Source organism: Lagenorhynchus albirostris, chromosome 6 (genome assembly GCF_949774975.1).
Source record: "Lagenorhynchus albirostris chromosome 6, mLagAlb1.1, whole genome shotgun sequence".
NCBI lineage: Eukaryota > Metazoa > Chordata > Mammalia > Artiodactyla > Delphinidae > Lagenorhynchus > Lagenorhynchus albirostris.
Window position 1 is genome coordinate 34,525,740 of NC_083100.1, and position 26,191 is coordinate 34,551,930.

Genomic DNA, 26,191 nt, shown 5'->3' on the forward strand with positions numbered 1-26,191 from the left:
AATGAATGAATCCAAATAAAATCGTATTATTAGTGGGTGACACTGTTACTCCAGCAGGTTCATTCTTTTTCTTCCTCATTATCTTTTTCCTCAGCTTTCTCTGCATCTATTCCTTCTATTTTCCCTGTCTCTTCATCCTATTAGCAGTCTGATTCCCATCTCCACATTCAGTGCCCCAGCCAAAATTCTCTTCTTACTATAGAGCATTGCTCCCCGCCTCCCCACCCCAAACCCCTGAGATGCACTTGATCCTACCTTTCACGCCAAATGAGGTAACGTTATAAATAAATAAACTCAAATTCATTCCCATTATCTTTTTCCTCAAAAGAAGGTATAAAGAGAAACCAATGAACACTTTCAAGATTGCGTCAAAGGTGTAAAGAGAAACCAATGAACACTTTCAAGATTGCGTCAAGCCACAGAGCCCACTCAGCCCACTCCAACTCCTCCAGTTTCCTCAGATCTAACCAACACTTCCTTCTCCCTTCACCGGAAACGGAAAGAGGAAAAGCAAAGCCCAGAACCCAGTGCTTAGGGATTCGTTTTCTTCGGGTTTCTTGTGGGCGAGGCCATCAGACCGGCGCCGACTGGCGGGCAGAGCCATCGCTCTCAGCCAACGCCACTTCCTATTGGCTCCCTGGGGCTCCGCCTCCTGAGCAGGGCGGGAGATTCGGTGTGAAGGAGGGAGGCTGCCCATCCCCCGCCCCACTCGCCGGCCTCCGGAGCGGACCTGCTCGACCCCGCGACCCCGCGACCCTGCTTCTGCACTGCCTAAAAGAATTGGCCTTTCCCGCTGGGGCCGAAGCCGCTTTTCCAGCGGCGACGATTCAGCGGGGTAGCGTCCGGCAGGCACGAGGCGACCGCAGCCGCGCCACCCGGAGACCTGGCGGTGCGTGGTTGGGCGGCGGGGCAGCTTGCCTCCCTCTCCTGCTTAGCTCGGGGCTTGTGAGGTGAGTCCAGGTGCACCCAGTCCCCGACCTTCACCTCGGCACTCCGGGCAGCGTCGCTGCGCCTCCCTCTCTGCCCTCCCCAGGCTGCCTCCGTCCCCACTGCCCTGAGGACCCTCGGCTGGCCGAGAACGGCCAGCTGGTCAGTTGCGCGAGGCCCAGACCGAAGTCAGTAAATACTTGTTGGGGTGAGAGGCTCCCTCTTTAAAGACCGTTCCTCTGTCCAGTAGTGATGGGCCTTCTGTGCAAGGGGTGTCTGTTACCAACGTATCTGTTTTCCGGCGTGATGAGCCTTCCGCGTGCAGAGGGAGAACTGTAAAAATCCATACCGAAAGTAGTAAGGTGTCCTGGGAGAGGAACAGGTACAATGAGGGCTGAGGAGGAAGAGATCTTGTCCCAGAACTACCACTGGAGCGAGAACCCTTTGATGTCATCCCAGCCTGGAAGCACCAAATGAATCCTAACTGAATACAGTCACCCTGGGACAGTGCTTGGTTGTAAAATGTTGATAAACCAGGCTCCTTTGGTAGAGCTTTTTAAGTTAAAACAAGCTGATGCAGTACTTTTCGCTTTACAGCTGAAATCCTAATAGAACCACTACACCTTCCCCTAGTTCAATTGCAATCTGAAGAAAAATAGCATGGCCCTACACCTTTGTGTGATGGCACTGCACATTAAATGGGCATCATTCATTCAACATTTATTGAGCACTTTTTTCTGTTAGATGTGCTGACGAAAATTGATCAGTAGTCGATCTAAGAAAGAAGTGGAAAATTTTATTTGAGCCAAACAGGGTTATAACTCTGAGAACAGCCTCTCAGAAAGCTCTAAGAACTGTTCCGTTTGTTAGAAGTCAAAGCACTGTTAGATGTTTTTGAGACTGTGGGCTGTACATTAAATGGCATATTATTGACAGTTTACACAATCCAAATCTACACATACAAAGCAAAGAGTGGGTCATGGGTCATGCTGGCCCCTTACAAGATAAGAAGGAAGTTATCTCCTAAAGAGGTCTGGTTAATGCAGATGCGCAATACACACTAAAGTGGAGGGAGGAGGCCCAAGTAGGCAAAGAAAAATTTTATGTTTATATTTAAATATGTTTAAACCGTCTTGCCATAAAATATGAATTTTATTTCGTCAGACATTAGTTGGGATATGGAGTTGTATAAGAGATCTGCATGGTTAAGTTGAAATTTAAAGTAAAAATACCCGTAGTAAGGAACCTAGTTAGCATTTTCATAGGCCAAGCACATGGTCTCATTTAATCGTCACAACTTTGTCCAGAGTCACACAGTTGTAAGTGTGGAGTTAAGATCGGAACCCAGGTTTATCTGGTATTAAAATTGGTGCATAGCCAGTAAACTATACCACCTTTTTTTAAAGGATTATGTTTTTTTTTAAATTGTAGCAAATCTTTTATTTGCTCTCAAAGGAGAGTGTATTGTGGTAACTGCTCATTTGGTGCTGCTGTATTACCTTGTTAACTCCTTGAAAAGAGTCTACTTAAAAGTAAGCACCAAGACAGTGCCTTGAAGAGTAAGTGGTCACTAAATATTTTCATTTTATTATGCGATTGTACTGGGGTTTTTTTGTTTTTGTTTTCAGAAAATGTTGGAGAAGAAGGAAGGAAAGGTTTCTTTCAAGGTTTTTGTAGAAATTTCAGTTTTTTGATTCTGTACTGTATAATAAGATGCCCTTAATATCTAGAAAAGAAAATTACGTATAAATGCATTTGGCTACAAACAAGACTAAGTTAGTCTGCCTCTGTCCAGACAATTCTTACATAAAATACCGTACGGAAATTGCCTAGGACAATATTAAGTTGTCTAGAATATTTGTTTTTAAATTTTCCTTGAAAATCTTTTTTTTCCCCCTGAAGGGACTACTAAACTTTTGCTAATAAGAGGTAATGTAACTGACCTTTACTCCTTTTGATTGCCAGGAAGCTAAGAGCCCAAATTCTTTGTGTGATTTTATGTTCTGCCTTTATATTTTCCCTGACCCAGATTCCCTATTAGTGTGTATAGTTTATCATTTGTTGTATTGCACTGCTTATTGTTATTGCTTCAAATCCTTTGTAGAACACAGCAGTATGTAGTTTTAAATAATGTAGCCTATGCTGCTCTTAAAAGTATGCTTGATAGAACTAGTGATGTTTAACCTAATGAACTAGAAACCTAGAGGAACTGTAGAAGTTCTTGGATATTTGAACCGCTGTGTGGGAGAATGACTAAACATATTATGAATAGTTTCCAGAGGTCAAGACAAGCATTTAGGATAACAGGTTTGTATTTAATGGCAGGAGAAGTTGTGTCATTTAATAAAATGATCAGGGTCTTTGGAATGAGTTAAACTTGGGTTTCAGCCCTAACACACTTTCTAATTGTGTGAATTTGAAGGAGTAATTTAATCTTTAACCTCAGTTTACTCATCTGTAAATTAGGGGAATTAAATATATTTTAACCATCTCAGAGAATCTGAGGATTTATTGATCTGGTATACATAAAAGTGCCTAACACAGTGCCTGACAAACAGCCCCTTAAAAAACTTTATTTTATACAGATACAAAGAAGTTGTGTTTCTTAATTTTGTATAAATGTCACATAGATGCATTAAACTTCTTCTCTAATACACCCAGTTCCCCATAATAAGAAGCAGTATCATGACTAGGAGGTTGGTCCAAATGGATATGTTCTACTGGCAGTGGCCATATAAATTATAGATGAAGTATAATCTTTGTACACAAAGTATAAACCTAATGGAATTGTTGTGAGGATTAAATGAGAATACATATAGAATATTGAGAAGAGTGTCTAGCACATAGTAAGTGCTCACATTTTGGCCTCCCTCCACCTACTTGCCCCCACAAGTTAGATCTTGTCAGTCTCTGAGGCTCCCTGGCCAAAATGGTAATGGTCATTTTGCCCTTTACTGTGCCATCATAACAACTTTGGCTTTCTAAGATCTGCCTTTATCTACTCATCTTGGTTGTTAAAACTCATGAACTTCTTTGGTTGCTGTCGTTTTCCTGTTAGCTGGCCTGACTGAGTTCTTTTTCCAGTTACAGGTGACTCTACTTGAATTTCCCAGCTGCAGAATATGTAGTACCTTTAAAGGTAAATGAAAACTGAGATAAATCATTTAAGTGTGCTAGTTACAAAAGAAAACTTGGCAACATTTAGTGAGTTATCTGCATGCAGATAACTGACTCATGGGGGACTCAATCAGTAGATCCTCTTGTCAGGGGAAAAGGCATAAATAGGATTTATGAGAGAGAGAAGAGAGAAAAAAATTCATTTTTTGAGTAAACTGATTAGCTGACAACTAGTTGGAATCGTTTATTTGTTTCAGGCATTAGCATTGTAAGTTCTGAAACTAAATTTTGTCAGCGTAGCCAGAGTTGATCAAACTTTTGCTTGCCAAATCCGAAATTTGTTCAGTGAAGAACTGATTCTAAAGTACTGGAAAGATTCATGCTTACTCTTTAGTTACCAAGATACCTAGAAAGCCATATTCATGATTGTCAAGTTGTTTGGTGAGCATGCAATTTAATAGTAAAGGGAGATGCTTGAAAATTATTTGATCCAGTCTTGGTACACCAGTGAAGCACACAGACTTCCCCCAGTGGACTATATCTTTCTAGCGAACAGATATGAAAATCCACCAAACCATTATTCTTTGTTTGGCTGCCCCTTTTCTAAACTCTCATGTATTAACCTCCCCCTTTCTAATAATGTTGTTATTCTGTATATTGGTTAGAGCTTTCTTTACAGGCAGAATTGTTTTCTTGTCATTATATTTTAGTTGCCTTGATTGGATTTGGCTTTTTCCTAATCTCAGGCACTTCTTCCTCTCTTCCATTTTTCAGATAAAGAATTGAGTTACTTATTATCAAAAACACAATATTGATACAATAATGACAATGTATTTTTCATACTTAAAGACTTTTAAAACTTTTATGCAAATACATGTATTCATTATGTGAATGTTTATTTGGCTGTTGATATGAATTTTTCATCACTTTTGAGTGCTTCATTGCTTTTGTTTAGGTTGGCAATGATGAGCAAGCTGGAATCAAAGGAAGACAAGATGCTGGAGGTTCAGTTTGTGGGAGATGATGATGTTCTTAATCACATTCTTGATAGAGAAGGAGGTACTGAATGATTATACAGTTGAAGGGATGCTTATATAATGGTTATGTATTATTTCACTTTTAAAAATAATTTAATCTTCTATTTTGAAAATACAGCACAGAATATTTGATCTAGTAAGACTGCAAATCTTAATTTTTAGTTTATTCCATTCAAAATGTACTGAAAATTAAAAATAATAAAGCCTCATCTAATGTGAAATGCTCAGTAGTGGCGGTAAGTGATAACCACCCATTGTAATTAAAATGTATAGTTATTTTGACCCCCCAAAATATATAATTTAAAGGTTTTGTTTTTTTAACTTATAAACTGTGGAAGAGAGATCTGTACTTGAATCAAAGAGAAAACACTGAATTTTTTTCCAGCTTTTAAGTAATGACAATATAATAGTATAGTTTATTTATTTAAATGTAGTGTTTAGAAAGAATTTATACCTGTCATGTTCTGATTCTTTGGATGTTCTTATAGGAGCTAAAATAAAAAAGGAGAGAGCCCAGCTTTTGGTCAACACAAAAAAAATAATAAAGAAGCCAGAATATGATTTGGAGGAAGATGACCAGGAAGTTTTAAAAGATCAGAACTATGTGGAAGTTTTAGGACGCCATGTTCAAGGTATTTGTGGGGTGAGGGGGGTGGTGGTTGTTGGAGTTGGGAGTGTACGCTCATATTTCTGTGAGTGGCCGAAATTGCTTTGCAGGATACATAAAAGTAGTCTGGTAGGTTAGGCAACATTGTGCTACAATTTTTTTTTTTCTTTTTAATTTATTTTGGCTGCGCGAGGTCTTAGTTGTGGCATGCAGAATCTTCGTTGTGGCATGTGGGCTCTTAGTTGCAGCATGCAGACTTCTTAGTTGTAGCATGTGGACTCTTAGTTTTGGCCTGTGGGATCTAGTTCCCTGACTAGGGATCGAACCCAGGCCCCCTGCACTGGGAGCACACAGTCTTACCCAGTGGACCACCAGGGAAGTCCCTTTCCCAATTTTTTAAATTGTAAGATACCCATAACATAAAATTGACCATCTTTACCATTTTTAAGTGTACAGTCCAGTTATATTAAATACATTCATAATGTTGTGCTACCATCACCATCATCCACCTCCAAAACTTTTTATGTGGTGTGCTATATTATTTTATTTCTCATCAGAAGAGCATTACTTCAGGGCTTCCCTGGTGGCGCAGTAGTTAAGAATCCGCCTGCCAGTGCAGGGGACACAGGTTCGAGCCCTGGTCCGGGAAGATCCCACATGCCGTGGAGCAACTAAGTCCATGCGCCACAACTACTGAGCCTGCTCTCTAGAGCCCATGAGCCACAACTGCTGAGCCCGTGCACCACAACTACTGAAGCCCGTGCACCTAGAGCCCGGGCTCCACAACAAGAGAAGCCACCGCAATGAGAAGCCCGCGCACCACAACCAAGACTAGCCCCCACTCACTGCAACTAGAGAAAGCCCGTGCCCAGCAGTGAAGATCCAACACAGCCAAAAATAAATAAATAAAATAAATAAATTTTAGAAAAAGAAAAAAGAAGAGCATCGCTTCAGACTTTTTCTCTACAGTTGGAAAGGTTGGAAGCACTGAGTTTCTACTGTACGTTTTTTAATCTATACATAGTCCTTTTTTTTTTCTTTCATTTTTTTTAAAAACCAGTCTGGTGCTTAAATATTTTTAGAAAGATAGTCTACAGACCAAGCACTCTAAAGTTGTTTTTTTAAGATATCTCTACTTTTAACTAATTGAAATAATTTCATAAAGCAAGTCACTTTATTATTAACTTGATCTTCTTTACAGAAATAGAAGGAAGATTCCAAGAAGTAATGTGTTCCAACCTAGGCATGCTGGTGTTATGTTTTTTTACACCTAAGCCAGATTCCTGCCACACTGTGCTTAAAAAATCTTACTCTTGGATTATAATTTACTTAACTTAGGGCTCAAAGAGCACAGGTTTGTATTAGGGTGCAAGGAGCATAGACCTACTTAAGTTGACTTAAAAAAATAAAGATCAAGGAAAAAATTCAGTATTGTTGGGCACTAGGGGCATTGGAGCTGGGAGTGTGTTAAGAAATGAGGGACTTTGCTTTCACATATCTCCTGGTCTCCCTCATGTCATCTCTGTGCATCAATTCTCTTCTATGCCACCTGTCTCCCTCATGTACATGTCTTTTACTCTCTCATATTTGACTTATAAATGGCCACTATGACTACTCCCAACCTTTTTGTCACCTCTTGAGTGATACTGTTTCTGGATTTGTTCCCAGTGTTAAATGATATGATATAAAAAACAACCATTGGGCTTCCCTGGTGGCGCAGTGGTTGAGAATCTGCCTGCTAATGCAGGGGATATGGGTTCGAGCCCTGGTCTGGGAAGATCCCACTTGCTGCGGAGCAACTAGGCCCGTGAGCCACAACTGCTGAGCCTGCGCTCTGCAACAATAGAGACTGTGATAGTGGGAGGGCCGCGCACTGCAATGACGAGTGGCCCCCGCTTGCCACAACTAGAGAAAGCCCTTGCACAGAAACGAAGACCCAACACAGCAAAAATAAATAAATTAATTAATAAACTCCTACCCCCAACATCTTAAAAAAATAAATTAAAAACAAACAAAAAACAACCATTGTCCCTCAGTAGGCTTACTGGACAGGGCATATTCTTTTTATTTATTTATTTATTTATTTATTATTTTTGGTTGTGTTGGGTCTTTGTTGCTGCACACAGGCTTTCTCTAGTTGTGGCGAGCGGGGGCTACTCTTTGTTGCCGTGCGCGGGCTTCTCATTGTGGTGGCTTCTCTTGTTGCGGAGCATGGGCTGTAGGCGTGTGGGCTTCAATAGTTGTGGCACGTGGGCTCAGTAGTTGTGGCTTGCAGGCTCTAGAGCGCAGGCTCAGTAGTTGTGGCGCACGGGCTTAGTTGCTCTGCGGCCTGTGGGATCTTCCTGGACCAAGGCTCGAACCCATGTTCCTTGCATTGGCAGGCGGATTCTTAACCACGTGTGCTACCAGGGAAGCCCTTAGGGCATATTCTGAATAGAACTTTGGATTCTTGACTATTGTGTTAGACCTAAGAACGGATTGCAAACAATATGTTTTCTAAGTGTTTTCTTTAAAATAGTTTCTTATTGTAATGGTAATATGTATCTGTAGTAGAAATTCAGTGCTTTCTTGTAACGGCACCCACAGCAAATGATATTTGGAGGCACACTGAAATAAAGAGGAAAATTTGGGATTTCCCTGGTGGTCCAGTTGTTAGGACTTGGTGCTTTTACTGCTGTGGTCCAGGTTCAATCCCTGGTGCAGCCAAAGAAAAAAAAGAAGAAAGAAAAGAGGAAAATGCTCCAGACCAGGGATAAATGCCTTGGGCTTCTGACCCCTGTTCCCACCCCCTCTGCAGGCCCTGACTGCATCCTCAGAGGCCTGAGAGGATCAATACTCAGCACACCTGTAACCCATGTCTTTAATTTCTGCACACTGGTTGGGGAACTTTGCTTTAAAGCTGTATTTCTCAACCTTTTAAAAATTATTAACCCCTAAGGAACCTTTCTAGACTTTTTCTCCTTATCACCCCCCACCCATGAAATTTTAATACTACATGTATGCTGTATATCTCTTTATGTACTAAGATTCTTTGGAGGGCAACAGACCATTGCAATATCTAAGATGTTTTCCACACTCCCCCTCCTCCCACCAAGAGCCATTTCCGTTGCATCAGGAGCAGTATTATTCCTGTTGAGAATGCATGCTTTAAGAACATGGACCTGGGACTTACCTGGCGGCGCAGTGGTTAAGAATCCACCTGCCATTTAGCTATCAGGAACAATGTTGCTATGAATATACATCTATCCTGGTATACACATGTACTAGTTTTTCTAGAATATATCCCAAGTAGTGGAATTTCAGGGTCATAAGATATGGGTGTCTTCAACTTTACTGGATAAGGCCAAGCTGTTTTTGTGGTTGTTTAACCTGTGGTCCCTTAAAAGTTCATAGTGTCTGTCATACAGAGTGAAGTAAGTCAGAAAGACAAAAACAAATATCGTATATTAATGCATATATGTGGAATCTAGAAAAATGGTACAGATGAACCTATTTGCAGGGCAGGAATAGAGACGCAGATGTAGAGAACGGACATGTAGACACAGAGGGGAAGGGGAGGGTGGGATGAATTGGGAGATTAGGATTGACATATATACACTACCACGCATAAAATAGATAGCTAGTGGGAGCCTGCTGTATAGCACAGGGACTCAGCTCAGTGCTCTGTGATGACCTAGATGGGTGGGATTGGGGGTGGGGTGGGGGTGGGAGGGAGGTCCAAGAGGGAGGGGATATATGTATACATAGAGCTGATCCACTTCGTTGTACAGCAGAAACTAACACAACATTGTAAAGCAATTATACTCCCATCAAAAAAAAAAGTAAACTGAAAAAAAGAGACTCTGCCTGCTAATGCAGGGGACACGGGTTTGAGCCCAATCCAGGAAGATCCCACATGCTGTGGAGCAACTAAGGCCGTGCGCCACAACTACTGAGCCTGCACTCTAGAGCCGGCGAGCCACAACTACTGAGCCCGTGCACCACAACTACTGAAGCCTGCGTGCCTAGAGCCCGTGCTCTGCAACAAGAGAAGCCACAACAGTGAGAAGCCCACTCACTGCAAGGAGGAGTAGCCTCCGCTCGCCGCAACTAGAGAAAGCCCATGCGCAGCAAAAAAGACCCAACACAGCCAAAGATAAATTAATTAATTTTTTAAAAAAGAACATGGACCTGTTGACAGTTTGGTGTGTATCTGTCTGTCTGCACATACATGCACACACATAAGTTTGTCTCGAGCGCAGGAAGTGGGGCTATTCATTTGCCAATTGGCATGTACGACAGAGGAGCCCGTAACTTACAGTTAAGTCTTGCAAACATGACTTCTCCTATTTTGTTTTGTTTTTTCTTATTTGCCACAATGTGTATAGGGGTGGAGAGTGGTGTTTCAGATAAGGTGTAGGAAGGAGAGTTTTCTTAGTTTTCTTTTAATGTTTTCTTTAGGGAAGAAAAGGTGACATCTATTACCATCTTGCTTAACTTTATTTGAGATACTGAACAATAAGCTTCTGCCTAATCCTTAATTACAAACAGAAGACAGTAAGGATTTTTTTTTTTTTTTTTGGCCACACATCTTACTTAGTTCTCCAACCAGGGATTGAACCTGTGTCCCCTGCAGTGGAAGCACTGAGTCTTAACCACTGGGACACCAGGGAAGTCTTGTTAAGCATTACTTTTAAAACACAGACATTTCACAAAGAATCTTAAGGAATATTTAAAAGGAAAAAACTTTTCAACAAGGACCTTTAAATACTTTATTAATCAATCCCTTTACTTACTATTGAAGTATAAGCTGCTTCTTATAAGCAACACATATCTTGACATACCTGGCATAAGTCTTATATGCTATTAATCCATCCACTCTGGTGAAAAATCATTGCATGGAGGTGCTAGGTGATCTCAGGCATTAAACAGAATGTTTTCTGAAAGATCTCCCCCAAACAATCAGACAGGTGTCCTCAAGAGCAATTTGTCTTATTGATGCTTCTCTTAAACAATTGATTTTTCAATTTTATGAACAGAATAATTCTTTAATTGATTATAAGTTGGCTGTTAGAAAATTCTGAGACAAATATGTGGTCCATCTGTAGTATTTTTTAAATTTTATTTATTTATTTATTTTTGGCTGCCTTGGGTCTTCGTTGCTGTGTGTGGGCTTTCTCTAGTTGCGGTGAGCAGGGGCTACTCTTCCTTGTGGTGTGCGGACTTGTCATTGCGGTGGCTTCTCTTTACGGAGCATGGGCTCTAGGCATGTGGGCTTCAGTAGTTGTGGCTCGTGGGCTCTAGAGTGCAGGCTCAGTAGTTATGGCCCACAGGCTTAGTTGCTCTGCGGTATGTGGGATCGTCCCAGACTAGTGCTTGAACCTGTGTCCCCTGCATTGGCAGGAGGATTCTTAACCACTGTGCCACCAGGAAAGTCCCAATCCATAGTATTTTTAACTTAGCCTTATTCAGAGTTCCATTTTTGAACTTAAGGATGATGTCAGATTTTTAATTGTGGTTAAATTAAAAATCTGTTTTTTGAAATTGTGGTAAAAAATATTGTGGTAAGATATACATTAATATAAAATTTACCATCTTAACCATTTTTAAGTATATAGTTCAGTATTAAGTATATTCACATTATTTTACAACCGATCTCTAGAACTCTTTTCATCTTACAAAATTGAAATTCTGTACTCAATTAAACAACTGCCCAGTCCCCCCTTCCCCCAGCCCCTGGAAGCCACCATTCTACTTCCTTTGACTCTATGAATTTGACTACTCTAGGTACCTCATATAAGTGGAATTGTACGCTATTTGTCTTTTTGTGTTTGCCTTATTTCACTTAGGATAATGTCCTCAAGGTTCATACATGTTTAGCAAGTGGCAGTTTACTTCCTTTTTTTTTTTTTTTTTTTGAGTTTCCTTCCTTTTCAAGGCTGAGTAATATTGCATTGTATGTATATACCACATTTTGTTTATCTATTTATCGGTTGATGGACATTTGGGTTGCTTCAGCCTTTTGGCTATTGTGAATAATGCTACTAGGATGATCTTATTTGCAAAGCAGAAATAGAGACACAAATGTAGAGAACAAACATGGATACCAAGGGGGAAAGTGGGGGGGATGGGATGAATTGGGAGATTGGGATTGACATATATACACTATTGATACTATGTATAAAATAGATAACTAATGAGAGCATACTGTATAGCAGAGGGAACTCTACTCAGTGCTCTGTGGTGACCTAAATGGGAAGGAAATCCAAAAAAGAGGGGCTATGTGTATATGTATAGCTGATTCACTTGCTGTACAGTGTAATAATGCTACTAGGAACATGGGTGTACAAATATCTCTGTGAGATCTTGATTTGAATTCTTTTGGGAATATTCCCAGAAGTGGAATTGCTGGATCATATGGTAATTCTATTTTTAATTTTTTGAGGAACCGCCATACTGTTTTCCATAGCAACTACATCATTTTGCATTTCCACCAACAATGCACAAGGGTTCCAGTTTCTCCACATTCTCACCAACACATGTTTTTTTTTTTTTAATAATAGCCATCCCAATGCGTGTGAAGTAGTAGTGTTATTTCTTTCTAAATTTAACATATTGTTAAATTCTTAGAGATTATTCTCTGGACAAAGAAAACTCTAGTAACTGAATAATAATATATTCTAACCTATAAATAATACATAGTTTCCTCTTAGACTTCTGAATTATTTCTTAGTTTTTATTATTATAACTAATGCATAGTGATTACCCTTGAACATAAATCTTTGTTCAGATGTCTTATTTTTTTCATCAGAGATTCCTCAAATAGAATTACTGGTGAAAGTATATGAACTTAATTTAAAAAAAAAGTATATGAACTTTATAAGGCTTACATATTGCTAAATTACTTTCTAGGAAGATTGTATCAACTAGTATTAAGATCCCTCATCAGCATTAAACATTTTTTCTTTTATTTATTAGCCATTTTAACTTCTGTGAATTGTATGTTCATAGTTATTTTGGTATTGTCTATTTTGAGTAATTTTAAAACTATTAAAAAGTTTTATTTATATATTATACTAAATCCCTGTTGGCCAGTGTGATTAGAGCCATTGTTAATTGGTCAATTTATCAAAATATCAGAACAAGGAAATCATAAAAATAATTATATACTCTAAACATTTTGTTCTACATATAAACATATATGTAGATATTTATGTATCATTGTCTTTTCTTTAAATATACATTTGCCAGTCAGCTGGTTGAAGAACAGCAGCACCTTTTGGTTTTGGTTTTGGGTATTTTTAGATAGCATATCCATAATGTATTATCTAGGATTTCAAGTTTTATTTCCTTCCATTAGATTGATCATTTAAAGACACTTCTGATGCAGTCTGAATGTAGTGTGCTTTTATGTTTTTCAGTTTTTTTCTTAAATGTTTTATGGTTTCTCATCCATACCTAATTTGAAATCAGTTCTTTTAGTTAATAACTTTTATCAAGTCTTTCTAAAGCATTTAATTTAGTTTACATAGAAACTACTTGATATTTTTAATTCATATTTTGTTTATGTGCCAAACATTTAATTTACATAATTATAGTAACAAGTTCTCCATAAATAGACTTATCCATATGTGCATATTATAGATATATGATAGAGGTAGCATTGGAGATCACTAGGCTAAGGATGAACTGGTCAATAAATGGTGTTGGAACAATTGACTATCCTTATGAAAAAAAGAAATTGGGGGCTTCCCTGGTGGTGCAGTGGTTGAGAGTCCGCCTGCAGGGGGACCCGATGCAGGGGACACGGGTTCGTGCCCTGGTCCGGGAAGATCCCACATGCCGCGGAGTGGGTAGGCCCATGAGCCGTGGCCGCTGAGCCTGCGCGTCCGGAGCCTGTGCTCCACAATGGGAGAGGCCCCAACAGTGAGAGGCCCGTGTACTGCAAAAAGAGAAAAAAAAAAAAAAAGAAAGAAATTGGATTCCTAACTGCCATCATAAACAACTTAATTACCTTAATTAAAGATTTACACATGAAAAGCAAATTATAAATGCTTTTACAAGAAAATATAGGAGAATATGGCTTTGGTCTTATAGAAGAATTTCTTTAAAAATGTGTAATCAAAAGAAAAGATTGACAAACTAATTAAAATTCAGAACTTCTCAAGAAGACAAACCACAGCTAGGAGAAAATATAGCAAAAGACATATCTATTAAAGAACTGTTACCCAAAATATACGAAGAGCTCTTAAAACTCAGCAATAAGAAAACGAACAACCTGATTAAAAAATGAGCAAAGGACCTGGACATCTCACCAAAGAAGATACCCAGATGGCAGATAAGCATATGAAAAGATGTTCAACGTTATATGTCATTAAGAAATTGCAAATTCAGACAACAGTGGGATACCACTACATATCTATTAGAATGGCCAAAATCCAGGACTTCCCTGGTGGTCTAGTGGCTAAGACTTCACCTTCCAATGTGGGGGGTACAGGTTTGATCCCTGGTCGGGGAGCTAAGATCCCACATGGCTCACAGCCAGAAAACCAAAACAGAAAGCAGAAGCAATATTGTAACAAATTCAATAAAGACTAAAAAAATTGTCCACATCAAAAAAACAAAATATTAAAAAAAAAAAAAAAGAATGGCCAAAATCCAAAATATTGACAACACCAAATGCTGACAGAGATGTGGAGTAACAAGAACCCATTTACTACTAGTGGGAATGCAAAATGGTACAGCTCCTTGGAAGACAGTTTGGCAGTTTATTACAAACTAAACTTATTCTTACCATGTGACCTAGCAGTTGTGTTCCTTAATATTTACTCAAATGAGTTGAAATCTTTTGTCCACCCAAAAACCTGCACACACAGATGTTTGTAGCAGCTTTGTTTATAATTGCCAAGGCTTAGAAGCAACCAAGAAGTCAACCAAGGATAAATAAACTGATACATCCATGCAGTGGGATATTATTCAATGCTAAAAAAAAAAATAAGTTACCAGTCTGTGAAAAGATACGGAGGAGCCTTAAATGCATATTGCTAAATGAAAGAAGTCAATCTGAAAAGGCTACATACTGTATGATTCCAACTCTATGACATTCTGGAAAAGGGAAAACTATACAGACAGTAAAAGAAGACATTGGTTGCCAAGGGTCGGGAGTAAGGAAGGGATGAATAGATGGAGTACAGAGGATTTTTAAGGCAGTGAGTCCATTCTGTATGATACTAGAATGATGGATACATGTTATCGTACTTCTGTCAAAACCTATAGAATGTACAACAGCAAGAGTAAACCATAATGTAAACTATGGACTCTGGGTGATAATGAAGTGTCAACAGAGGTTCATTGATTCCAACAAATGTACCACTCTGTTTTTTTTGTTTTTGTTTTTTAATTTTAATTTATTCATTTTGTTTGTTTTTTTTTACAAATGTACCATCTGGTGTGAGATATTGTTAATGGGGGGGAGGCTGTGGATATGTAGGGCAGGAGATACATGGGAAATCTCTGTACCTTCCACTTGAGTTGGTTGTGAACCTAAAACTGCTCTAAAAAATAGTCTGTTTTTTAAAAATCCAGTACTTCTCTTCATCGAATGACATTATCAAGAAGTGAAAAGACAAGACACAGGATAGAGAAGATATTTCTTCTGGAAATAAGAAACCCGTAAAAAGGTGTTAAGCTTCATTAGTGACTAGGGAAAGGAAATTAAAATGCCTTTCCCCGTGAGATTCATTTTGTACCCACTAGATTGGCAAAGATTAAGGAGTTTAGGTAATACCAAGTGTTCGTGCATATACACACCAATGGGAACTCTTAAGCAATAAAGGGAGCAAACACTGACTTCGGAAAGTTTGGCACTTTAATAAACTCATTAAAGGTTTGGGGACTTCCCTGGCATCACAGTGGTTAAGAATCTGCCTGCCAGTGCAGGGGATGTGGGTTCGATCCCTCGTCTGGGAAGATCCCACATGCTACGGGTTAACTAAGCCCGTGCATCATAACTACTGAGCCTGTGCTCTAGAGCCCACAAGCCACAACTACTGAGCCCACACTCCTAGAGCACATGCTGTGCAACAAGAAAAGCCACCGCAATGAGAAGCCCGCGCAGCACAACGAAGAGTAGCCCCCGCTCGCCACAACTAGAGAAAGCCCGCATGCAGCAACGAAGACCCAACGCAGCCAAAAATAAAATAAATGAAATAAATAAATTTATTAAAAAAAAAAAGAAAGAAGCATAACTAATAAAGTCCCTTTTGTCCTCCCTCCTCAGGAGCAACTTCTATCATGAATTGAATGCATATCCCTCTAGTCTGGAGTGTTCTTTAGTGGGCTTTTTATTGTTGTTGTGTTTGTTTATATATCTTTGTGTATCTGTGAATAACATGTTTTCTGTGTTTTAAAATTTATGTAAACAGTATCATAGTCTACTGTGTGTTTTTAATATCTTATTTATAAATATGTATTGTTAAACATTTGTGCAAGACAGTGAGGGGTACAAATCCTAAGTTTTTGTTAAAATTCTGTCTTTTTTTTCCTGTTAATTAACCTCACCCATTTTTCCTAAATGTATGTTGCATTTTTCTTTCAGAATCCTTGAAAAATGGCTCTGCTACAGATGGTGGGAATAAAGTTTATTCTTTTCAGAATAGAAAACACCCTGAAAAGATGGCTAAATTAGGTATGTTGCTTTTCTGACTTCTGTAATCACTATTCACCTTTTCTAAGGTGTTTTTAACCACATTTCCCACTGTTATCACCCCATCGCATTCACTAAAAGAATGAATGAGGGATGTTATTTTATTTTCAAGCATACTTAAAGTCATTAGTTTTTTTCATGCTCAGATGTCTTCTGTTCTTAGCTAGGTTTTAAGGTTATAGTAGAGACCCTGTCTTAGATTCCTTCCCACAACATCTAGCACAGGCTCTTAACAAATTTTTGTTATGTAAACAAGTGACTTAAGTCACACAGAGATATTCTGAATTTATTGAATAAGAGTTTTACACTGTATGTAGAAGAAAAGAGTTTGTATTATAGAAAATTATTTATGTAAAATTGTTAGAAATGGGCTGTTCTAACATTTTTCTTACCCCGGTTACCACTTATACTAATTACACGTGAATTACTGATTTTCAGAGAACTAGACTTAAATAAATTATATATAACATTAAAATTAAACTAGCAATTTAATTCTTTTTAAAAATTCGGGTGGCGCTATTCTTGGATCCTGCGGCATGAGGGGTCATCAGTTTTGAAAGCTTTGAGGAAAGGAAATAACACGTGAAAGCACTTTAAAATTAAGGAGGTCCATAAGTTTATGGAAGTTTGGGAATACCAAAAAGTTAAGAGCAAGGGAATAATAATTAACTACCTGGCAAAATGTAGTCGTTGTATAAGAGGACTTATAATCTATAATTATAGAACATCTATATATGTGTCTTAAGTGTATTTTTATGCAGTCATTGTAGTCAGTGATCATTTAAACATTCAAAGTCAAATGAATGTCACACTTGTTGAGTGTTGACACTGATGAGGGACATATAAGAAGTAATTATAAGACCTGTGTTTCTGAACATAATACAATTTAAGCATTTGCAAAATTCAGTTTTTCTGAAAGGTATAATATTATATGCATCATTAATTTTGAACCTAACATGGTACATACAATAATTTACACTAATTGATGTGTTTCTTAGAGTTTATTATCTACATAAAGAAATCTAAAATGTTTTTGATACAAATGAACTTATTTACAAAACAGAAATACCCTTCAGACCTAGAAAACACACTTATGGTTACCAAAGGGGAAAGTGGGGGGAGGTTTAAATTAGGAGTCTGGGATTAACAGATACACACTACTATATAGAAAATAGATAAACAGCAAGGACCTACTTACTGTATAGCACAGGGAACTATACTTGATATTTTGTAATAACCTATATGGGAAAAGAATCTGAAAAAAACGGAATCACTTTGCTATACACCTGGAATTAACACAACGCTTTAAATCAAGTATACTTCAATAAAAAATAATGTAAGAAAAGAAATTAAAAAATTTTTGATCTGTAAAAATGACTGAATTCTGTGTAGGATCTCTGGGACACCAGAGGAAAATGCTAATATAATTACTAGAGGAAAGCTCAGATAGACACCAAGGCCAAAGTGAAACCCTAACGACAATGAAGCATTGGAGAAAGAATTAATAGTGAAAAGAAAAATGGAACCTCACTGGAGTAATCAAGTAGAAGTTCCCTGAGTGGATAGTCAACATGCACATAACTGCAATGATACATGTCTCATATCTATATGTGCTGTGAGGAACTTAAGTATTGTTATGATGGGCATTTCTGTCATCACATCTGAAAGAAATATAGTCATGAAAAGATAGTTTCCTGGATAGTTTAAGACTGATCATACTTTCCAAAATCTGTGTTTAGTTAGGACCTGTGTTTAGTTATGTCGCTCTTTGACTTATTAAGTATTTTTGCTAATTGTGTTTACATCTAAATATATCAATAAAATAGAATGCCTTATTAAAATAAGTTATAATCTGTCAGAAAATCATATATTACTCTGAGTATAAAAGATGATTAAATATAATTGGACTAACCAAGATATAGTTCTAGAAATAGAGCAAGAGTTAGATTGGAAGGCTTTGTAAAACACAGAGAACACGTCCAGGATGAGTAAGTAAATGCAAAGAAAAAGCAAAGGTAGAATTACCACATAGAAAGGACAAGGACAGTAAGGAGTTTGACCAGCTTGGAGAAAGATGAATTTAAGGAAATTGAAACTAGATTGGATAGATAGGATCAGATAATAACCTGATGAGAAGTTATTATTAGGCAAAGAGGAGTTTTATTTTAAAATTTCTAATATGTTGCAGACCAGTTGTTGTGTGAAATATAATACAAATGAATAAAATATTTGCCCCAATTTTTTATTATTGAAATTAATATCCATACATGGATGACTGTCTCTTGTTTCCTTTCCTCTTCAGTTCTTCCTTTTTCTTCCTTTCTCCTTTTGTAGTTTAAAGTTATTTAAAAGCAGAGGATTTTTATGTTTCAATATAAAACCAAAATGATCTCAGCTAAGTTACTTTGTACTTTTGTGGCTTTTTGTTGATGTGAAGGTTTTTTTCCTATCCTGTGGATCAACAGCCTTTAATCCAAACATGGCATATTTTTCTGGTGTAAAGAGAAGGCCAATGCCTGAGCTTTAGGTACCTGCAGGTTAGAATGCTTAGGAGGATGAGGGCAGTGAAGTTGAGATGGAATAACTACCAGCAGTAGCCAGGGACCAGGCTAATACCATGGAACCCAGATGGAGGAATAATTTCAAAGAAAGATATAAAAAACTTTAATGAATGATGCAGAGGATCGAGGAGGTTAAGAAAAAAGAAGCCAGTGCACTTGTAGGGACTGTCATGAATATCTTGGGTCAGTTCCAGGATTGGATAAAGCTGTGTGAAATAGGTTAGAAAGAGTTTGAGTCAGTGAAGTGGCTTAATTTACACAAATTCAACTATACCTTCTCTTTAAAAAAAAAAAGATGGAAGAGAATTTAAATAGTGTTCTCAGTGAACAATGTTCTTAGTGTATGAAATGTAAATCTATTCCTTCAGTTAGACTCAATTCCCATATGCCTATCACAGTGTGAGAATGTGAGCATCTTTAAAGATAAACATTGTAGGGCTTCCCTGGTGGCGCAGTGGTTGAGAATCTGCCTGCTAATGCAGGGGACACGGGTTCGAGCCCTGGTCTGGGGGGATCCCACATGCCACGGAGCAACTAGGCCCGTGAGCCACAACTACTGAGCCTGCGCGTCTGGAGCCTGTGCTCTGCAACAAGAGAGGCCGCGATAGTGAGAGGCCTGCACACTGCGAGGAAGAGTGGCCCCCACTTGCCATACTAGAGAAAGCCCTCGTACAGAAATGAAGACCCAACAGAGCCAAAATAAATAAATTAATAAACTCCTACCCCAACATCTTAAAAAAAAAAAGATAAACATTGTATTTTTCATTTTAAATGGCCCCCTTTTTTAAAAATAAATTTATTTATTTTTGTCTGTGTTGGGTCTTTGTTGCTGCGCACAGGCTTTCTCTAGTTGTGGCGAGCGGGGGCTACTCTTTGTTGCAGTTCGTGGGCTTCTCATTGCAGTGCTTCTCTTGAGGAGCATGGGCTCTAGGTGTGCGGGCTTCAGTAGTTATGGCATGCAGGCTCAGTAGCTGTGGCTCACGGGCTCTAGGGCGCAGGCTCAGCAGTTGTGGCGCATGGGCTTAGTTGCTCCGTGGTATGTGGGATCTTCCCATACCAGGGCTCAAACCCATGTTCCTTGCATTGGCAGGCAGATTCTTAACCTCTGCGCCACCAGGGAAGTCCTGGCCCGTTCTGTTCAGAAGCCAACTATTTCATCTGATGCTCAGTTGAAGAAATGCCATCTGGGACTTCCCTGTCCAGTGGCTAAGACTCCACACTCCCAATGCAGGGGACCTGGGTTCGATTCCCGGTCAGGGAACTAGATCCCATGTACATGCTGCAACTAAGAGTTCGCATGCTGCAGCTAAAGATCCCCCATGCCACAACTAAGACCTGGCACAGCCAAATAAATGAATAAATAAATAAATATTAATAAAAGAAGAAATGTCATCTGTTCAGTGCTGTATCATATTCTATACATTATTAATATGTGTTAGAGTTTTAGACACAAGTAATAAACCACATTTTATGGGAGACTTAAGAGCTTTAAAAGTATAATTTTAAATATACACAGTTTTCAGTTGATTTTAGATCCCACTTTCTGGCCATTCTTTCTTAACTGTTAGCAGAGATGTGCCTCAAATATATATGGTAAAGAAATGGAAAGAGTATAAACCTGTCAATGGAGAAGAGAGAGGAAGAGTGTGTGATAATTGGAGAAACCAGCAAGGTCAAAGTTAGCTCATTATTTGTATTTTTTTGCGAGACCTGTGGATAACTGAAGGAAGACTTGGAAGACGGTGAGTAAAGGTGAAAGCAGTAGTACTCTTAATATGGCTAGGTTTATTTATCTTTCTGATATTAGTAACAGCAGGTTTCCCCTCTTAATCTACTGTTGTCCATTAAAAGTTTTTTTAATATATTTCTTTTGTCTGTTTACAGCTTCAGAACTAGCAAAAACACCAAGAAAAAGTGTTTCATCCAATTTGAAGAGTGATTCTGAAATTACCATAGACATTCCTCAGTGTAGCAAGGGTAAGATTTTACTTCACTTCTTTAAAGAGTTTTCATAGTTGCTTCAAAGTTATGGTATGTTACTTTACTTTCTTGTCTAAGTGCATTTTTATATATTTTCTTCTTTTCTGTTCCAAAAATTCATTTAGTAAATGCAGTTAATACCCCAACCTGTGTGCTTTAGTATACCTGTATTTAGCTATCAGTAAAAGGGGAAAAGATCTGTGTGGGTTGAAGTTGTACAGATTGACAGGGCCAGCTAGAAACAGTCTTAAATCCTGTTGTCATTTGCTTGAGTTAGCCAAATGTTCGTGGAAAATTTGCTTTGGCAAATACTCTTTGAAATAAGGTTTTGGGGATTTGGAAGTCTTTTTTTTTTTTTTTTTTGCGGTACGCGGGCCTCTCACTGTTGTGGCCTCTCCCGTTGGGGAGCACAGGCTCTGGACGCGCAGGCTCAGCAGCCATGGTTCACGGGCCCAGCCGCTCCGCGGCATGTGGGATCTTCCCGGACCGGGGCACGAACCCGTGTCCCCTGCATCGGCAGGCGGACTCTCAACCACTGCACCACCAGGGAAGCCCTGGAAGTTTGGAGAACTGTGGAACAGTTGTTTTTGAACGACCCATTCTAACTAGATTAAATAGTGTACTTTTAAAATAATGAACAATGAAAAGGACTCCATTTTTTCTTGTTACATGAGTGCTACAGAAATGTCATTAATGGGAGAAATCATAAAATTAATAGTGACAGTTCAGCCTCTAGTGGAGATGCAATTAATTGAGAATTCAATAATATGTAGTGGCTTCTGGGTAGAACCTGCACCTTTGCTTTTAATGAAACTAGGCTGTTATGGAAAGTGAAGTATTTGTAGTAAGTAATGGCTTTTTGTTTCATTCTTTAGGGCATTCTGCTTCAGACAAAGTTCAGTTGAAGGTAAGCAATTGAGTAAAAACAAGGAAAACCCTTAGTGTTACAAAGTTAAGACATGATGAAAAATATCCATTTCATCTTTTAATTTAGATAATACTTTTATCATTTATAGGTATTTGCCAATTAAATACCTAACTTACAGATAAAGAATCTGAGGCTCAGAGAGGTGAAGTGACTTGTCTGAGTTCACCAAACTAGGAAGGAGAAAAGCTGGAAAATGAAGCTAGGTCTTCTGGACCCACCTGTTGTGCCTTTTCTGTGTCAGAACTATCCCTGGGTGTTTTGTTTGTTTTTAACTTAATTTTATTTATTTATTTTTGTCTGTGTTGGGTCTTCTGGCATTCTTTTTCAAGTTGTGGATCACATCACATTAGTAGATCTTGTTGATTCCCTAAGAGACCATCAGAAAACCTGTTAATCAGTGGTATTATATTTACATACCACAATAAAGGAGAACATCAGTCTGCAAGTCTTAGTGCACTGTCTTAGAAGGGGGAGTTCAGGAGAGAATATGTATAGGGCTTGGGGATCTGGACTCGAGGGGTTTAAGGCACATCTATCAAGATGGGGAACTGATCTGTATTAGACAGAATTCATGGCATGGTATTTTAGGAGTAGTGGACACAGTGAGGAGAGGGTCTTGAATTGAGTTTTGATAAGTAAACCAAAGTTTGATAAGCTAGCTGTTTGCCCTGGTAAGTAGTCTGTTGTCCTGATGGGAAAATAGGTTGCCCAAATGAGCAAACTGTCAAGATAAATTAGTTTGCAGAAATTTCTATAGCAAACAGTGAAGTTATTTAATAGTTTATAGCCTTATCTTTTTGAGCAAGAATTTTCTGAAACGGTTATTTTGACATAGATATTCTCAGACCTGATAATTAAGCTATATGGATATAGGTTGTCTCAACTCTCAGTCTTGAAATCAGTTTAGTAGGGCATGATCTACAGTTTAAAAAAATGAAATAGAATAAATTAGAAAATTTCTGTTTTGTAAGTATTATTTAATTATAATTTGGTTAAGTTATATATGCATATGTGTACTGGATCAAGGTGGCAAAACGTAAAAAAAAATTGTAAGGATCTGGACCAAAGAAGTTTGAAATATACTGTGATATACTTTATAAACCCAATAGGTGATCAGATCACCTATTATAATAGTATTCTTAATATCTCAAATAAAAATTTTTATAATATTTGTAACTAGCACCAACAACTTATCACAAGATAACAGACTTAAATTTTTTGTCATATTTTCACATTGCCAAAAAAACACAGGGTACTTTATCTTTTTATCAGTACTGTTAAGTTATCACGTATACACCAGTAGGCATTTTATTGTGCTAGAAATTGAATGGTGTTAAAGAATTCTGTAAGGAAAAGAAAAACGTGCATTATACTTCTGTAAAATGTTTAAAAAATTAAAAATACAGAAGTAAAAAGTAGAAATCTTTTTTCTCTCCTTCTCACAGACTACTTTAACACCAGTAAATTGCTCGTACATGCAAAGGCCCACTGCAGTAACTATAGGAGTCCCATTTCCTTGCTTACTCATCATCCCTGGACAGTATTACCTTTATTTAGAAAAAATATTCTGCTAATCTGATGGGTGAAGCATGATTCAAAGGCTGATAAGCTTTTTTTTTTTTTCAGTGATAAGCTTTTTCTTTACATAATAATAGAAGTGCATCCTTCGCAGGTGTCTGGAATACAACTTCTAGAACCACTCTAGGAATCCTTCGGAATTCGTTGTATCGTTTTTGTTGTCATACTCTCCCCCCGCAACAAATTGATATATTGTTGTCTTCCAGGTCTAGGAAGGAGCTCATCTGGTTCTAATGTCTATTGAAAACAAAATATTTTTCTTCCTTCTAGCCTTTCTTTCACTCAGAGACATCATTAATTTTCATGTCATCATTATTATTTGACTATATAAACTATATTGCTTTTTTATTTTTAAACAGAACAATGATAAAAGTGAATTTCTGTCAACAGCACCTCGTGGGCTAAGGAAAAGACTAATAGGTGTGTATTTCTTTTTACACTGAGCTTTTATAAAAAGAAGCATCTAAACAGGCAATAATGGTTAAATATACAGGTTCTAGTCTTAGAATGCTTACGTTTTATCTTTGGGCTGCCACTTACAGCGTCCTCTCTGTGCCTCAATTTTTTTCATTTGCGAAATAGGGATAATAATGGTACCAGCCTCAGAGTTATTTTGAGATTAATTGAAATAAAGGATGTCAAAGTGCTTAGCGTAGTGCTTGACCTTGGTATGTGCTTAACAGGTGTTGGCTATTATTACTTTTTATTATTATAACTACTTATTGCTATTTCTTTTCACAAAAGAAAGGATATGTTCATGTCTTCAATTAAGCTGTAGATTCCTTAAGGGCAAGGACTATATCTTATATTTTAACTCATAACACTTAGCACTATGTCTTTACATTATAGTCAATGGATATTGAGGTTAGTTAAAATTCTTCAATAAAATAACATGCCTTTTAGTTTATTTGCCTGAGACAGTTTTAGAAATAGTTCTATTGATTTATTTAGAAGTTTTATCAATATATTGAAACAATTTTAAATATTTACAGTGGTACTGAATACTATACAAAGCCAAGTAAACAGACATGGTTCCCGCCTTTGGGGAAATTAAAAATGGTTTGGTTTTTTTTTTATGTTTGGGGGGGTCATTTTGGCCACACCATGTGGCCTGTGGGATCTTAGTTCCCCAGCCCGGGGTTGAACCCGGGCCACGGCAGCGAAAGCGCTGAGTCCAAACACTGGACTGCCAGGGAGCTCTCTGGTTTGGGGTTTAAATATTTAATTTTGGGGCAAATGACTTTTTGACCTTTATATTTCTGAAAGATGTCAACTCCTTTCTTGGGATTGACCCCTTGACAATAATATTAGCTAACATTGTTAAATCTATGCCCTGTAGCCCTTCTTCTTTCAAGGTATAGAGTTGATAATACATTTTTAATCAACATAAAAATTATAACACTAAATTATTGGATATCTGAAGCAATAAAAGATGATATATGCAATTGATTATCATTATTTTATGTCAAATACATCCCACATCTTAAGTTTCCTCCTTACCCCACAGAAGAATTCTTTTTAGAGAAAAGGTGAACTTCCTTCTCCTTCTCAATCACCACCAAACAAATATATTAACATGTGTGATGTATTCATGTAAATAGGGTAAAGACATTGTCTGGTACCTCCTACCACTTCTAACCCTTGCATCTACCATGGGCAGCAATCAGTGCAAATCTGAATCTGCTAAGCTATGTATGCCCACAAAATCAAGCCTTTTTTTTTTTTTTTTCTTTTTCAGTATCTATATTTGTTATTTGCTGACTCTGGATATTCTGAAATATGCTCTTCAAAATAAAGAGTGATTTGCTTAAAATTATTTCATTCATATTTTGGAAGTTAACCTTTTATGGTAGTTTTATACTTATTTTGTTGAGTGTAAGTTTTATCCTTTATGATTATAAAACTAGCTTTATTATTTCTGGAGAGTGGTGGGGGTGGCCATGGTTTGTTTAAAAATATAATTCTTATATCTACTATGGGATGGATTGTGAGTATGTATTAGTAGTACTTAAAGTAGTAGCTGTCATTTATTGAGTGCTCTATCAGTTAGGATGGCATTTTCAGTAGGCAGCAATGGAAAATTCTATAACAATGGCTTAAGCCATGGACACTGAAGTATCTCACATCATTAGAAGTCTAGGGATACACAGTTCACGGTTGATGTAGTGACTCAACAGTGTCATGAAGGATACAGGTTCTTCTTATCTTTTCGCTTTGCCGCTGGCATTTTTCATCTTTAGTTTTGATATTTTATATTGCAAAATGGCTTCCATAGCTTTAAGCTATGGGTATAAGTAAGGGGCTTTCCTTCCATAAGTGAGGAAAATCTTCCCCAGAAGCTTCCAGCAAATTTCCCCTCAAGTTTCATTGGTTAAAGGTTTACATGGCCAACTCTAGTTGCAAAGGAGGCTGAGAGAGCATGTATCTGGCAAAGGAAAAGACAGTTAAATTACTGATTATTTATCCCTTAGGGTGGAGCACATTGCCGCATTTTACAATGAATTCTATTAGCAAGGAAGAAGGAAAGAGAATGGTATTAGGTATGACTGACAATTTCTGCCACATTTCGTTTGTGTTAGGCATTGTTAGTTGCTTTACATGCATTTCAATGTAATCTTCACAATGCTTTATTAAATTAGGCACTGGTAGCCTCATTTGATAAGTGAGGAAACTGGTGCTCAGAAAACTGACATAACTAGTTCTGGTGAAATCATCAGCAAGTAATGACAAAACCAGAAGGCACAATCTCTTACTTCAAAGCCCACACTCTTC

At 37.9% G+C, this 26,191-nt stretch overlaps 1 protein-coding gene across 4 annotated transcripts in view; it reads left to right on the forward strand.

Moving 5' to 3' along the window:
• The first annotated feature begins 689 nt into the window (after window positions 1–689).
• ORC2 (origin recognition complex subunit 2) overlaps window positions 690–26,191 on the forward strand; it is a 50,517-nt gene continuing 25,015 nt past the window's right edge. Inside the window, exons 1-8 of one of the 4 annotated variants that reach the window (XM_060152348.1) lie at window positions 690–950; window positions 4,012–4,066; window positions 5,000–5,103; window positions 5,570–5,713; window positions 16,265–16,354; window positions 20,818–20,910; window positions 21,789–21,820; window positions 23,779–23,839. In XM_060152348.1, coding sequence (XP_060008331.1) covers window positions 5,007–5,103; window positions 5,570–5,713; window positions 16,265–16,354; window positions 20,818–20,910; window positions 21,789–21,820; window positions 23,779–23,839 — 517 coding nt within the window. In that variant the 5' untranslated portion in view covers window positions 690–950; window positions 4,012–4,066; window positions 5,000–5,006. Of the gene's footprint in view, window positions 951–1,117; window positions 1,136–4,011; window positions 4,067–4,999; window positions 5,104–5,569; window positions 5,714–16,264; window positions 16,355–20,817; window positions 20,911–21,788; window positions 21,821–23,778; window positions 23,840–26,191 lie in introns of those variants that run through there. The other 3 variants (XM_060152349.1, XM_060152350.1, XM_060152351.1) reach the window with 3 other exon arrangements.